Raw genomic sequence first — 16,223 nt, forward strand, 5'->3', positions numbered from 1 at the left:
ACCGATTTCATTATCGCATCCCACTGCTTTAGACATTCCAGCAGCCGGCTGACTTCCTCTTCTTGCCTTTTTTTTAAAATGCCATGCCTGACCGGAATTCAAACTCGGAACCTCCAGATGAAAGGGCGAGATCCTACCACTCGTACCTGGTACGAGTGGTAGCATCCTTCCTGCTTTACCGTCTTCCTTGCCGCTCCTTCGTGCTTTCTTTTTCAAAAATATAAGGTAAGGAAAATTTCTTCTTTTTTCTACAGTAATTTAGAACATCGAATGTATTTTTTAAATATTATTGTGTATATTTACAAAAGAACAAAACTCTGGAGCAGGAAAATATGAAAATAATAAGTACAGTTACGGTATGAAAAATTAACTTTACAATTTTACGCGCTGTTTAATCACCGAGTACAGGCGTGCGTATTTTAGTTAGAATTAATATTTTTTCAAAATATGAACGCAGTCTTTTTACTTAAATTATAAAAAAAAGTCATTTCAATAGAGGGACACACATACAATTAACTGTACAACAGTGAACGTAAGTAACATATTAATCGAAATAAAAAATGACAGACAGATTATGAATAAATTATTAAAAAGACTTTAATTTATAATGTTATTTTATTCTCCTGACGATCGTCTAAGGACTGAAATATCTAGAAAAACACATTTAATTTGCTGGTAAAGTGGAGTTTCACTTTTATAATAATTTAGGAATATATCAGCGGAAAAATTAGATAACGAATAAACGAAAGCCATAAAATAGAAATTGATCGTGTAACATTTATTAAATTAAAACTACGGTAAAAAAACAATCATTTATAAAATAAATCACAAGCTTTGGTACATCGCCTTATGAAACACAATTACAAAAGCTCAATTTGTCGGTAACAAATGCAGTGACAAATGCGCTTTTTTATTTTATTATTAGGCCCGATTACGTAAATAATTTACAATTATCTTTTACGGTTTCTTATTCTTCTTTCCTAGAATCTTCATCAGTTTCTTGGACATAAAATACGGTTTATCAGGTGAACCGTCATTCCTTTCGCAGTCTTCAACTGAAAAATAATAAAAATTATTAAGACGTATGCACATCAAACGTATATAACTTATAAAATTAATCTTTCCACTTACCGCTTCGTCTTTTCTTTTTGTATTTAGTATCTTTATACGAGTCCCAATTTTATTTATTACAAATTTTTATCCATTACGGGATCCATCCCATCAACCTTGGTTAAAGATTTCTAATAATATATGTTCAAATTCTTAATATTAATGTAACTAAAGAAAATAAACAGATTAAATTAAATAAACAGATGATTAAATTAATGTATATCGGTTTATCCTATTTTACTAATAGCAGTGTTACTAAATAGAGCCTAACTGTCCTCACAAAGACAATGACTTTATTGCTAAGTGTTAAAAATATTTTAATATTTTTCAAATTTCACCAAAAATGTAGTGAGCAAACTGAATAATTCTTTTTTAAATACAAAATGTTGTTTGAAAATTTTTAAGACGGTTTCTTTAAAGTACAAGACATTGTCATAAACCGATCTATAATTTTTGTAAATGTTTATCAGATTACTACATACACTGTCATTTTTTTTTTATCATAATGATATTCCCCAGAACCATTTGATATTTAATTTTTTTTCTTTACATTCACATTTGAAATATATGTTCTGAATTATCTTAATTTTACGCTTGCAAACACGAAACTGATAAACAGTAGCGCGTGCACAAACGGCACAGAATATGCAGTTTCAAACTTGTACTGAGATCTTAAAACTGTGCTCTGTTTATCAAATTATTTATTTATCTTTAAATAATTATTCGTGTAATTTTGTTTAAATTTATAAGTAGCATTTTTTTAATCTTAAATCACAAAGTTACGTATACGAATGCGCAGAAATTTTGAATATATATACAAAATATTCCAATAAATGGATCTGAACAAAATGACAGAATTTCTGATGGAACAGACCATACATTATTTTATAAATAGTAGACATAATAATACTATCATGTTGTAAATTAAAAATATTTTTCTACAGAAGGATTTCATTTGCGACTTTGGTTTGATGTATGAAGATCCAAATATGCTGCAATTTGTATTTTTGCATTTATTGCTATTTCAAAGAAACTAAGCGAGTCTAACTAAACGTTTCACTGGCATATCTATATATAACTCTCTCTCTCTCTCTCTCTCTCTTATATATATATATATTTGTATTATTTTATATAAACAAATTTACATGACAAATAAGTTTCAGTTTTATTAAGATGATAACATAAAAAAATTTTTTAGTTCCTGTGATGGAATTATATTCTGAAAGTGCTTGAGAAAACCCAGTTACCAAAAATTCCTTTATATACATGTTCTCTCACTCACTCTCTCTCGCTCTATATATATATATATATATATATATATATATACATAGATATGCTATATATATATATATATAGATATGCCAGTGAAATGTTTAGTTAGACGCGCTTAGTTTCTTTGAAATAGTAATAAATGCAAAAATACAAATTGTTGGTAAGTGGGTTTTTTAATTATTAATTATATAATCATACGAAAGGGCCATGCTTGATAAAATTATTATAATAATTATTTTCAGAATGAAAAAATAGATTTACCTCAAAGCCCCCATGCAGGGCAACTCAGAAATGGTAAACGGAAAGGGTTGGGTTGGGACACATTATTTTAAAGGGCAATTAAAAAAAAACTGATGTGAAAAACTTGAGGCTTTGACAACCTTAACCAACATGATGGCTATTTAATATTTTACACAAATAGTTTCAAAATTTGGCCTCAAGTAGAGGCCAAATACCAAAACATAGTATTTTGTTTTTCGACTGCGATTGGAATGCTTGTAACATTTCCACTATTAAAACAATTATTTTACTTTTCTTTTAAATGTACAATATTTAGGTAAGCGTATACACAGAGGGGTCCAAAAAAAATGTACTCGCTGTTTGCTAGTCCATATCTCGTGACAGATTTGACTTGATGTGACAATTTTTGGCACTGAGAGAGGGTTATGGTACGCGTTCAAAATGATCACCAGCAGCTTCTATACAACACCCATGGTGCCGAACTGCACACCGAACTACGGTTGTTATCGTGTCTGACATAATAGCAGCACATGACTCTACGATTTTTCACGTAGCTCATCGATCGGTGCCGGTTTTTGTCAGTACATATCATTCTTGACGGTCCTACAGAGGTAGAAGTCCAGAGGTGTCAAATCAGGAGACCAAGGTGGGTACTCAACAGCACCTCTTCAACTCACCCGCCGTCCAGTTAGAGTTTTATCGCGGTACAACCTGACATCTTGATGGTAGTGAAGCGGAGCTAAATCTTGTTGTAAAACGTTCATCGCTATACGGGTTTTAGATGACAGGCAAAATCCTTGTCTGAAGCATATGCCTCCCTATTTACGATACCCTCAAAGAAAAAGGAGGGACTTATCAAACCGTACACGTATAGACCACACCACACAGCAACACGCTGGTAGATACACTGGCCTGTCCACGTGAACATGAGGATTTTTATGAGCCCAGCAGAGACAATTGTGGCGCTTCACAATATCATTAAGTTTGAATTGCGCCTCAATAGTCCATATAAACTTCCCTGCAAATTCCTCATTCACGCCAACCGTGTGGTGAAACCATTCACAGTACTCCATTCTTTGATCTGGGTCGTCCTCATTCATTGCACGTAGCAGCCTTGGAATGTACACTTTCCACTTGTCAGAATGCGTCTTACACTTGATCGGCTCACCCCACTTTCGCGCGCTCCCTGGTTCACTGATTTTTGCGATGATCTTTTCTTGTGCACATCTTTAACAGTTCCGTCGGCAATTGTTTGACGTGTTGGTGGAAGTGCTCCAAACTCTTTCTGTGCCGCTGCCATTGTACCTTGTGAACGTTCTCGTACTTCCAGTACCGCTTCAGTATAGCCTTGCGTTCAACAAATGATAAGCGAACCTCAGCCGTTGTTGCTATTCGACTGCCGTCTGCTGCACCGGCTAATATGACTGGTTTGTTCCACTACCAACCACTCTACAAGCACAGCATAAATTGCCAGCTCCGCCTACCACAACAAATTTAATACCATACACTACACTACACATTAGATAAATAATGAGTGTGTCTATTTGTTTAGATATTACTTAATTACAAACTGTGAGTACATTTTTTGACCCCTCTGTTTTGTGTGTGTGTGTGTGTGTGTGTGTGTGTGTGTTTATACATACATAATATTTTTTTAGTCTCCACAAATTACAGAATTAGAGATAGTTTTTAATAAATGGTTATAGCAATACTTTTTCTTTTTCTTGACTGAACAAAATTTGTTCTGAATTTTTAAAATGTTTAAAATTTTATTAATAACAATTTTTATGAATAAAAGTAAGAAGATAAAGATTTTATGGGCAAATGTAAACAGATGAAAAATTATTAAAAAAATATCACTGAAGATGGGCTTAGGCCCAAAAACATTTTGACCATAAAAAAAGTAAAGATAAGAGTGTTCTCTAATTCTGTACTATGCAGAGGCTGAAAATATATTGTATATAGTTAATTAACGTACAAAGAAAAAAAATGGAGTATAAAAAATTTAATCTAAATAAATTAATATATATATATATATATTGTATAATGGAAATGCCATTTTCAGAAAAAAACCGACAATGTCATATAAATTTAAAAAAAATCAAACTTAATAACTATTATGACTAAATGTTCCACCAAAATTAACTTTTAAATCTGTATTAACAAAAACCTTTTATAAAAACAACCTTTAGAATTGTGTAAACTCAAACATTTTGGGTAAATGACTTTTAAAAAAGTTAATTATGAGTAAAATTAAAAAGTAAAAAACCTTTGCGTGTAAATAAAATTAAAAAATAATACTAACATTTCCTCCACAATAAACCTTAACATGAGATAAATCAAAAAAGTTTTCAAACATCAATTTATTCATAACTACCTATTTTACTCAAAAAATAAAGAAGCATCAGGTTGGTCTGAATACAGCTTTATCATGAGTAGAAAATCTTCCAGAAAGAAGAAAGTGAGAGAAAATGAAGAAAAAATGTAGAAGAGACGTGAAAAGGATTCTTTTCTAGAAAAGGATTTATAGAAAAGCATAAAAGGTGCGGTTAATGGAACTTGGACAATCAAAAGGCCAGATGATCAGTACAGGTACTGCAGATCAGGAAATATAAATACGGCTGGAGACCAGTAGAGAGACAGTTTTTCAAGTTTTTTAATTCAGTGTGTGATAAAAGCAATCACAACTTTATGTAATTCACTTTATTGGATAAACTGAACAAGGAGTAGGTGTTTGGTAATAAAGGAGTATTCCTTTTTACTCATTTTGGGTAGTAGTTGAAAACAAGAAGCTGTTCAGTGAATTATTTTGAACAGGAGCGAAAGAGATATTATTTCTATTCATTCATAAAGTATAAGGTAGTTCTTTTGTAAACAATAAAAGTGAATTACACTTGCATAAAGTGAATTGTTGATTTTTCAATGGTCATCTTAGTTTCTATTAGTTGAAATAAGGTTTTTTCTTTTTTTTAAATCGGAATTGTATTTTGGTAATCATAATTTAATTGTTATTAATTTATATTTAATCCGATTTGTTATTTTTATACCTAATAAATTATTTAAGAGTATTAAACTGATTTTATAAACGTATAGCAGTTTAACTAGTTAAACTCCATCATCGTTGCATTTTTGAAGTAATTTTTGTTATTATTATTAAAAATGTCCATTAAAACCAAACAGTAATAGATTCAATAAATTAGCAATAAAGGCAGTACCATTTCTGACTGCTAATCGAAGGTCCTCTGTTCAATTCCCATAAAAAGGCTATATTTACATAACGTAGAACAAAATTTGAAAAAGGCCATACCCTATAAAAAATGGTTGACTGTAACGTACCTCTTTAGAAAAGGTCTTTGTATGCACTATGATAATGTATTCATATTTTTTGAACGCAAAAATATTTATTCTTTTAATACAAAATTATTTACTTCAATAGGTATGAGATTAGTGAGTTAGTGTGCTTGTATGTGAACATGAAATATAAAAAAATAAATTTTATATATATATTATTATGAGTATACTGAACGATCATTTGAAAAGTTACCATGTTTATTATTCAACAGCTGTCAGTCCCATTGTATTTCTGTTTGCAGGCGTGTATACCATTCTTGGGGAGGAACTTTTTTTAAATTATTTTCAAAGGGGTACACCTACCCCAGCTCAAAAATCTTAAACAGCAATGGTAACATTTAATTACATTAATTATAACCAAAGCCAATTTTAACTAAAGAACAAAACAATTTAAATAAAATATGACAAGTTAAATCCAATAAATACTTTTTGGCGCTAACATACATACAGGAAAGAAAACAATTTGCAAAAATTTACCATAGAAACTAAGATTTCAATAATTAGGAGAAAATTATAATCTGTTATAACAAGCAAACACCAACGATGGGATCTTCAGCTTTTCAAACTCAAATTTTCCAAGTGTTAATTGAATAAAATTTAATTGTTTGCTTTGTAATAATGGAAATTTTTCTTTATTAATGGTGGTATGAATAGTTATTAGAATTTAGGCATCAATTATTTTTTGATTAAAAATTATTCATTTATGAATTTTTAATTATTTAATCATAAGTTTATTTGGTAATCAATTTTTCAACATGTAATCACCAATTAAGTAGGTGATATTATTGGATTTTTGTATGTTTAACTGATGTAACAATGCTGTGTTTATTGGTACGATTTTTCAGTGCTGGAGAAACTTAAAACCAATATTTTTTAAGAAGAACAGACAATTTTAGACCTAATGGTTTGAGTCAGAACACTGTATCCCAACATAGCCTAAAAAAAAAATCCTAACATAATCTAAAAACTAAACCACATTTTTAATCAACCTTCAATCGGTATTGAATGTATTACTAAAAATGTGATTATTTTAAAACAAAATAAACTAAAAATTTTTATCTGTAAATATAAATTTTTTAAAAATAAAAATTAGTTCACTGGAATGAACTAAAAATTTTTATTTTATTTGTACCAAATTACTTTTCATTAAAGGGTTTTCCAATGTGTTGTCAGAAGTTATATTGTCCATTTTAAAAAATTAAGTTTTCAACCCTTGAAAATTAAAAAAAAAATTAAGGGCAAAATTTTGTATTGGTAATTTTAAAAATAATTTTCACAATTTTAATCCACAGATTATGATTATATCAAATGGTTTAAGAAGTTATATAATGTAATTTTAAGTTTTTACACCTACCGAGCAAAGGGGTGAGCAGATTTTAATTTTCTTTTTCCCAAAATCCGTTAATTTTGTCGGGCTGTCAATTAATGTAATTAAATGTTACCATTGCCGTTTAAGATTTTTGAGTTGGGGCAGGTATAGCAGAGAGGGTGGGTTCCGCCTCTTTGAAAATAATTTTATAAAAGTACCCCCCTGAGAACAGTATACGTGCCTGCAAACAGAAATACGATGAGACTGATAGCTGTTGAATAATAAATGTGGTAACTTTTCAAATGATCACCCGGAATAATATGCTACTTGTAATGTTATTATGCAGTACTACTAAATAATACTTAAAAATGAAAATTAGCATAAACTTACGGAAACACAAAAACAGTGTATCAACGGCCATGGCATAAACACCAAAGAATACGGAAGCGATGAGGTAAGTGCCGATGCCAAGTGCTACAATAGGAACATAATAATAGTTTAGGTGAACATCATTTCCACTGTTATCCAAAACTCTGACTTCATCTTTGAACACAAAGTATGCTCCCACCATTATAACTGCTGTTATAACTACTCTACCGAGGAAAAACAAGAAATCAGTTACCTGTAAATAAAAAAAGTGAAATAGTCAAATTGTTTGATTTCATCACAAAATACACTAGTAAATGAAGAAGAAATCGATTCAATAAATCGTACATATTTTTTTATAAACTTACTACACAAGCTGTACTGAAAAATTCTTTATTATAAAAAAGTAATGATCAAGTCTAAATACGTGATTATATTTGCATTGTTATACAAGTCATTCAGAAATTACATTCCATTAACATAAGGCTAAGAAAAATAATGATGATTAAGATTTAAACACTTTTTCTATCACAAGAAAGGCAGTACTGTAAACTAATTTTCAAATAATTAGCACTAATACCAATATTTTTCTTAACTCTGAACTGATTTCTGAATACCCTTTTTATAAAATAAGGCTGCCTGTAAAAACAACTGAAGTTGCTGAGCTATTTTGACACCGTTATTGTTGTAGCGTTGATCAACAAAGAATTGTTTCAAGTTCCTGAGAAATGAAAGACTACTGGTGCTAAGTCCGGGCTGCAGAAAGATGATCTAGGATTTGAGCAGCATCGTGCGACTGACTAATATTATATAGCAACAGATGCTCTCATAAATTTTTTTTTCATTTACAAGCAATTTGTAACATATTATAATTAATGAAAGATGATCACTGATGAGTGTCTCATTATCCATGTTATTAAACTGTCCAATTTTTCACCAGCTTATCACTCGCTCCACTTCTGCCTAAACGTCATTAATCTGACACTGAATCTCTACGAGTTTCACATTTCTTGGATTAAAAAAAAAAAGAAAAAACTACTTTGCAGTCACAGGCTCTTAAATTGTCTTAACATTTTAAGCAGACCATAAACAATAACTGCTTTTACCATAATGCTGTTTTTATCAAATTAACATATAAAAACATTCCAGAGATGAATGATCAAGTAGCAATCACGTTTTAGAAGAATCACGTTTACTTTCCAAACATCCCTCATACTTTTTCAAAAAGAACCCAAGGTGAGAAATTATTTAGGTTAATTTGCAAGAGGCGTCAAGATTGACCTATGTAGAAGAGTTGTAAGCTGCTGGATGAGTCAATAAAACAAAAAGGAAAAAGTTAACACCATTCAGAGCACACATGGAAAAACATAATCTCAATCATTCAAAGGTTATGAATACGTAATGAACAATAAAGGCCAAGAGACCCCTTTTTGTTTCAAGGACACCCAGCCTGACTGTCTTACAAAAGCAAACTGCACATAATGCAGGATTACCAATCTTTGCAGAAAACATTATTCTCACAATCAACACAATCGTATTTATATAATTGTATAGTTACTTTTCGGTTGCACTGTAACAATATTATCTAAAAGTTCTAATAACAAGAACCAAATTTATTCATTTTTATATAACTTTTTAAGATCTGCATCAAAACTTCATTTCTAAATATTTTTAATTCAAAAATTTGCATCAGTGAGTGAGATCAACAGCACCAGTCGCTACAGTAGTCGTAGAAATGATTGAAAGCACGTTTTGTTATGAAGCTTTATACATTGTTTCATTAAATAAATCTGGTTCGGTTTGAGAAAAATGTATTATATTTTTCATAAGTTTTACCGGCAAATTATTATTATTATTGATCTTTGTGTGTATTTATAACAGCTAGTAAAAACCTTATTTTTATTAATATAACCATGCAGTATTATTTTTTAAGTGTATAAAACTTATTAGTTTTATACATTATTTTTATATTTAAAAATACAGTGTTCAATTTAAAAGAGAGGTCTCATCAGTCAGTAGTTTATACTGAATTCATATTTTAGTTAAAAAGTATACATTGGTGTGAGTTGAGTAAAATGATGTGGGAGATGTTGGTATGACTGGAGCTAGAACAGGTGGTGTGTTTTATTGTCGCACATTGGAGTACTGCTTGTCTGTGTCGACCATTGGCTTTTGAAAAAGGTTGCGTAATTGTGTGTTGTTTGTTAAAATGCGGTTAACTGTTGAAGAGTGTGTATTCATGATGGAAACTTATTTAGAAATGAAATCTCATGTTGAGTGTCGGCAAAAGTTCAGAGAGAAATTTGAAAAGGAAGCGCCAGTGAAAAGTGTTCTTCAGAAGTTAGTTCGATTTTTATGAAACTGATTTGGTGTTAGACCAGAAACGAGTCAAACACAGGTCATTTTAAACTATGCAGGTCATACACAACATTAAAGTGGCAGTTACAAGATATCTTTGTAAATCTTTGTGAAGACTATGCCAGAAAAAGAACATTTCACAAGGTTCAGCCCACACTACAGTGAAGAGAATGCTAAAATTTTATCTGTATTGAATGCAGGTTTTCCGTGAGCTAACTAAATGTGATTATGCTCAAAGAACACACTATTACTGTCAACAGTACAATAACTTCATTAAAAGCATCATTGGTATTTTAGATCAAGTGTGTTTACTGAGGTGAGGTATCATCTCGGTAGGTATGTTACACTGGTGTAGGTGCAGTGATTAATATCCAGTGGAATCAGATGAGGCTGGTCACAGTTCACCGCAAATCCTTACTAGGCATGGTGGCGGCCTACTGGACCACATCTTATGAGGCATTATGCGTTTTGGCAGGGGTTCTCCCATTGACCTTCTGGTCCAGAAGCGCGTTTGCAAGCATTATGATGGCACTAAATCTGAGTTGAGGGTAAGGACTGTGCATCTGGCAAAAGCAATGGCACATGGGTGAGAAGACAGCTTGAACCAGGTGGCTTATACCCGATTTGACTGCATAGTCTAGTAGAGATCATGGCGAGGTGGGTTTTTACAAGACGCAACTGTTATCGAGCCATGGGAACTTTGAAGTTTATTTGTACAGGATTGGCAGGAGAGAATCATCGGCTTGCATGTAATGTGGTGTTTGCGATACAGTAAAACACACACTATTTCAGTGCCCTGAGTGGAGGGAACAGTGCAAGCGCACTGGTATTATTGGCCTGAAACCGCAAGAGTTGATAGAATATATGTTAACATCCAAAGATGGTTGGAGAAGGATTGACAAATTTGTGAGAATAATGTTGCGTGTAAAGGATGAAGAGGGTAGAAGGAGAGGTTTTTAACTAAAAACCTACCCTACTAGTGGATGGGTAGACAGCCCCAACCAGGAGAGCCAGCATGCTGAGGTGTGCTGGTTCCTATGAGCGGTTGGGAACTCCTTGGGAGATCAGGTCGGGGTTAAATTAAAGACACAGTCCCAGCCACTGGGTGGGGGCCCAGGAACAACAAAGTTGGGCTCGGTTCCTCCCTCCCAGCAGTTAGAGGCAGGCAATTGACTGACTGAGTCCTGGTCCCTCTGGTGGGTCTAGGAATAACACAGTACTATTATTATTGGTTATTGGATCTGGTTAACCCTCCCTGGGGATTTAAGTCAGGCGATTTAAAGATCTAACTGGTGAGCTGACCTGCTATGTTGGATGTTCTGCCAGTAGGTGGGCAGGGCTCATGTGAGATTAAGGACACTCTCCTGGGCTGAGCTTTACTTGATTTTATGTCCGACCCGGGGGAGTTGGGAATGAAAAAAAAAAATAGGTATGTTAACAGTCATTTACTGGACCTGGGGTACTGAAATTCCACACATTTTGATTGGCTCTCCCCTACATCCACAAAAAACAGGCATATGGTGTGCGGTTTCAAGGCGTCGAATAATAGAACCCTTGTTTTTTGAGAAAGCTGTGGATGTTGCCATCTACCAAGAAATTACAACAGTTTATAGCCTTACTGCAATAGGATGAACGTGACTGCTGATAGCAACAGTGCAACGCCACATACAGCTCGGTCCAGTATGGAGATGCTACAGGATTTTTTCGGTGAAAGAATCATTGGTAAAGGATTGTGGCCAACAAGAACACCTGATCTGACTAGTTTAGTAGTCCAGTAAACTATTATTTATATAATAATGGGGCCTCAAAGTTGAACAATCTATAAATGTATTGTTTAATTATATCTCAAATATTTTATACATAAATTACAGTTTTGTTAAAATATGCATGAGAAATTTAAAAAAAAAACTGTGAGATTATTACTCTAAACAAAAATGGAAATTTAGATGCATACATTACCTTATCAACAACAATCACCCGTACAACATTTCTCATGAGCAAAAAGAAAGCTTCTTGAGCAGATGTACAAAAGTTTTTTCCATGTACAGCACACATTATATAAGCATTAGTATTTATAAAACATATAAACTTGTGCAAACACCAAAAACAACATTTTAATAAACAAAATATCGCTTTTGTAACTGCATTATCATATTTCTTTAATTTTAATTCAATAAATTCAATTATTGTTCTAATAAATGAACATATTGCAATTATTAGCGAACCAAATGCAATCGTACCCAGATGGAATCTGTAAAATAATAACAAATAAAATTAATTAATCATTTGAAAACTATATAAAATTTATTAAACGTGGTCATCAGAAATAATACGGTTTACTTAATTATTTAATCGTAAAACAAATTTAACAATCAGTCATTTAACTGATTTGATTCACTTCTCCATTCCTTTCTATTTTACTCTGTCCCTTTCTTCATCATTTTTTCTTTTGTGGGAACTTTTCCCCAACCCTATTATTTATTTAATACAAAAAATAGTATTTTTTTTAATCCTTCCAATTGTTGACAGGAGATTTTTGAGTTAATGATTTGACTAGCGACAATAACAAACAGTTTATTGTGAACAATTCCGTTCCAAGTCCTCCACATGTGTGTGTGTGTGCACATGCAACACACATACACATAACATCTCTTTCTTTTGGACTCAATCCTGGTTTATCCACACTGAGAAGCTTCACCTTGCTTTGACCATAATCTTTTCCTTACATTAATGTCATACACGATCTATATTTCATCATCCAGAATGAGCTATTTCAAAAATTGTTTGATTTTATTCCATTTTTGCAACGATTTGCAGATGAAAATTCAGTCCACTTTTGTATTGTTAAATTATGTACCACATAAACATAGATTTTTTTTGTATCACGCTTCTTCAACTAGTTTAAAACTGTTTTTTAGTCGATATTAAGTTCATTACTGATATCACAAACTGCAAATGTGCCGGTCTTGCTCAATATTTTCCACGATTTCATTGACTTTTTCAGTCAACGGCCAACCAGAAGGAGGTAGGTACATCATTGATATAAAAATTTCCAAATTGAAAACATTTAACCAGCTTTGTGCCACAAATATTGATATCGCATAATTTCCATAAACATCACAAATTTATTAACAGTCTAGGTCCCCCCATTCTTCCCCTTTTTGAAATAAAATTTCAAAATTTGTCAAATTTCTTCTTTATTATTAACCGCATACGATTACTTTAGTCAGTCCATTAACCAAGTCTCTTAGATGGGCCTTGTGGTCCTTCAAGTACTTTTTCATACCTTCCAATGTTTGTGCCGTTTCTAGTATTGAAAGTGTTTGTGTTGCGAGTCTTTTTCTTGTGAGTGTGAAGCAAATATTTTTTTTGTTGATTTTCTTGTTTAATTTTATCTTCTCTGTGAAGTATTTTGGTAAAAGGTCAATTTCCTTCAGATCCTCTCTTATTTTTCTGATCCATCAGCATCCCGTCTTGGTGTTTTTCGAGTCGAGATTGTAACTGATTGTAGGTGACTGAAGCAGCTAGTATAGCTATTAATATTAAATAACAATTTAATATTTAAATCAAAACGATGGATATCTCTCATGTTTTAATGTAAAATATATGTATATATGTTGTTACATCCTTTTTTGGGTAAAAGCAATCTTACATACATTTTGTTCAACGAATAACTAACATTTATTAATCTAACATTATTCAACGAATAACTCCTGAGAATAAAGGCATTCTGAAAATTACAAATGTCAATATCAGTCTTACTAAGGAACGTAAGAAATTAAGATCACAGGACATTCAATTTAATTTTAATTTTTTTTCTAATTTAGTGAAGATTATTGTTTAAAATATGAATTGATAAGTAAGCAAACGAATTGGCGCACAGCTACAGAAGAATTTCATGGTTTCAGTAAGGGAAAAGGCGTAAGATACAATTGGAATTCTTTAGAGGAGCACTGGAGGTATCAGCACTGGAGAAAGGCAATTAAACTGTATGAGGGTTTACAAATGAATAATCTTTTTAGGAGATAAAACATAGGATATTATATATATAATTTCAAAATTAGGAGAAATTTTGTTTAAGCAAAGGAAAGCTAAGCGGCTTAAACACATAAGAAAAGAAGGTTTAATTAAAACCGTTTAAGAAAAATTTGTAAAATATAATAATGATACAAAATAATAAAAATTACAAATCTAGAATAAAATGGAACGTATCAGGATCTTAAAGGCTTAACTGATTTTCACTAAAAGAAATAATACAGACGCTGTATAAGGGATCTGCCTCATGATGGATAACAATAAAATCATCAGGATTAAGTGTCACATCTGATGAAACCAAAATGCGTTATGATTTCTACGTTAAACAAAGTATTGCTATTATTGTTTTCATACTCTGCTCATTTACCTATCAGCAAATTCACTGAACTTAAATATTTTAATGTACGGTCCAATATCTAGTCATGTTTTTGCAAGATGTGTTTTCACAAACATCTTTTTTTCAATTCAACCCTTAGGCTAAACTGAAAAAATATCATTTCTCACTCTTTTAACTCTTAAATTTTATATACGCTGCAATATTACATTTCAAGAACCTCTATCTTTGCCCATATTTCACTAATACACCCATATTTTTACCCATATGGGTGTATTTTCACTAATACACAAATATTTTCAAAATATTTAATCCCAAGATCTAAGTTTGATTTTAATAAATTTCCTTGCTGCTTAAATTGTTTCAGGCTAATCCACTCTATATGAATTGTGATATAATTCATGGTCTTTTCCAACCTTATCATATAAATAATACAATTCAACAACTTCTGTAATAACATATGTTTATTTATTCTACTGTCCTAAGTTAATATTTCATATGTCATTATTTTTCAATTTAGTTATAATTGCCTGTGTTCCACCTTTAACAGTTTCAAATTGAAAACTCCCCCGCAGATAAATTGTAATTTTTCTACAAAATATTAAAATAACCTTTAATTTTATTTATTAGACTGTTTTCTATTATCAAATTTTTCTTCTAACTCATTCATTGCTGCTTCCAAATACAAACAAAAAGCAGCTTTGATAACACTGATAAACATAATCTTTTTTTCTAACATGCGATACATGATTTTAATCTGCTTTAGGATGCTGAAAAAAATTATGACATCATATCTAATACTGAAGAGTGAGCCTTCATGGACAAGATTAATTATGTTTGTGCAGGTCAAAAATATGTAGCTGAAAACACAGCTGTGTTGTTTGTATTAAGAACTGGATTTAGGAATGAGTTAATTTTGTTCGGTCTTATTGCTGTCTTAAGTTTGTTAATAGTGTAGTGTCATAATGCCTCTGAAATTGTGTAAATGATGTATCCACATCATTTACACAATTTTTTTATGTATGTGGTGAGTTTACCATAAAATCAAATAGAAAAAAAACACCTTTAATTAAAAATTGGTGATCAGGATAAGACACGGGCTCTTCATACAGTATGCACTAATTGTTCTGTATATTTAAGAGGATGGCTGAAAGGTACACAAAAGACTTAGCCATTTGGTGTACCTATGGTTTGGCAAAAGGATCATATAACAGATTGTTACTTTTGTTTAAGAAGTGTGTCTGGAATTTTTAGAAAATCTAAACATACTGTAAAATACCCTTCATTACAATTTTCAATCGGGCCTGTACCTCACAGTGAAATTATTCCAGTTTCTGAGTCACTTATGAATGTACGTTTCGAAAACGGCGATGAAGAATCAGGCAATACTGAAGACAACAATGATTGGATTTTGAATTCTCTTTCAATAAGCCACATCTTATATCACAAGGTGAATTAAATGACTCGGTTAGGGATTTAAATTTACCAAAAAATCAAGCTGAACTGTTAGGATCAAGACTGCAGTTGGAATTTACAAAAAAAAAAAAAAAAAATACAAAAATTTCGGCCTTTAGAAGCCGACAAAAAGAACTTTCTCAGGACTAGATTGATGAAAATAATTTTGTTTACTGCACAAATATTGATGAGCTTATGTTGCACTTGGCAAAGTTCATAAACCTGAGGACCGGCGCTTTTTCATAGATTCGTCAAAGTAAAGTTTAAAAGTGGTTCTACTACACAACGGTAACGAATATCCTTCGATACCGATCGCTTATGGTATTAATTTGAAAAAGACATAAAATGTGATGAAAGACATTCTTGAAAAAATAAATTATAAAAAACATACCT

The 16,223-nt window shown here is 31.7% G+C and overlaps 1 protein-coding gene across 2 annotated transcripts in view; it reads right to left on the reverse strand.

Annotated features, from left to right (window-relative positions):
* Window positions 1-757: 757 nt before the first annotated feature.
* The window catches only part of Ctl2 (Choline transporter-like 2), a 306,466-nt gene continuing 291,000 nt past the window's right edge, over window positions 758-16,223 (reverse strand). For both annotated transcript variants that reach the window (XM_075370072.1, XM_075370073.1), the window contains exons 11-13: window positions 11,966-12,257; window positions 7,673-7,904; window positions 758-1,055 (exon numbers count right to left, since the gene is read on the reverse strand). In XM_075370072.1, coding sequence (XP_075226187.1) covers window positions 958-1,055; window positions 7,673-7,904; window positions 11,966-12,257 — 622 coding nt within the window. In that variant the 3' untranslated portion in view covers window positions 758-957. The remainder of the gene's footprint in view (window positions 1,056-7,672; window positions 7,905-11,965; window positions 12,258-16,223) is intronic.

This window comes from Lycorma delicatula, chromosome 7, assembly GCF_047948215.1.
Source record: "Lycorma delicatula isolate Av1 chromosome 7, ASM4794821v1, whole genome shotgun sequence".
In the NCBI taxonomy this organism is placed as follows: Eukaryota; Metazoa; Arthropoda; class Insecta; order Hemiptera; family Fulgoridae; genus Lycorma; species Lycorma delicatula.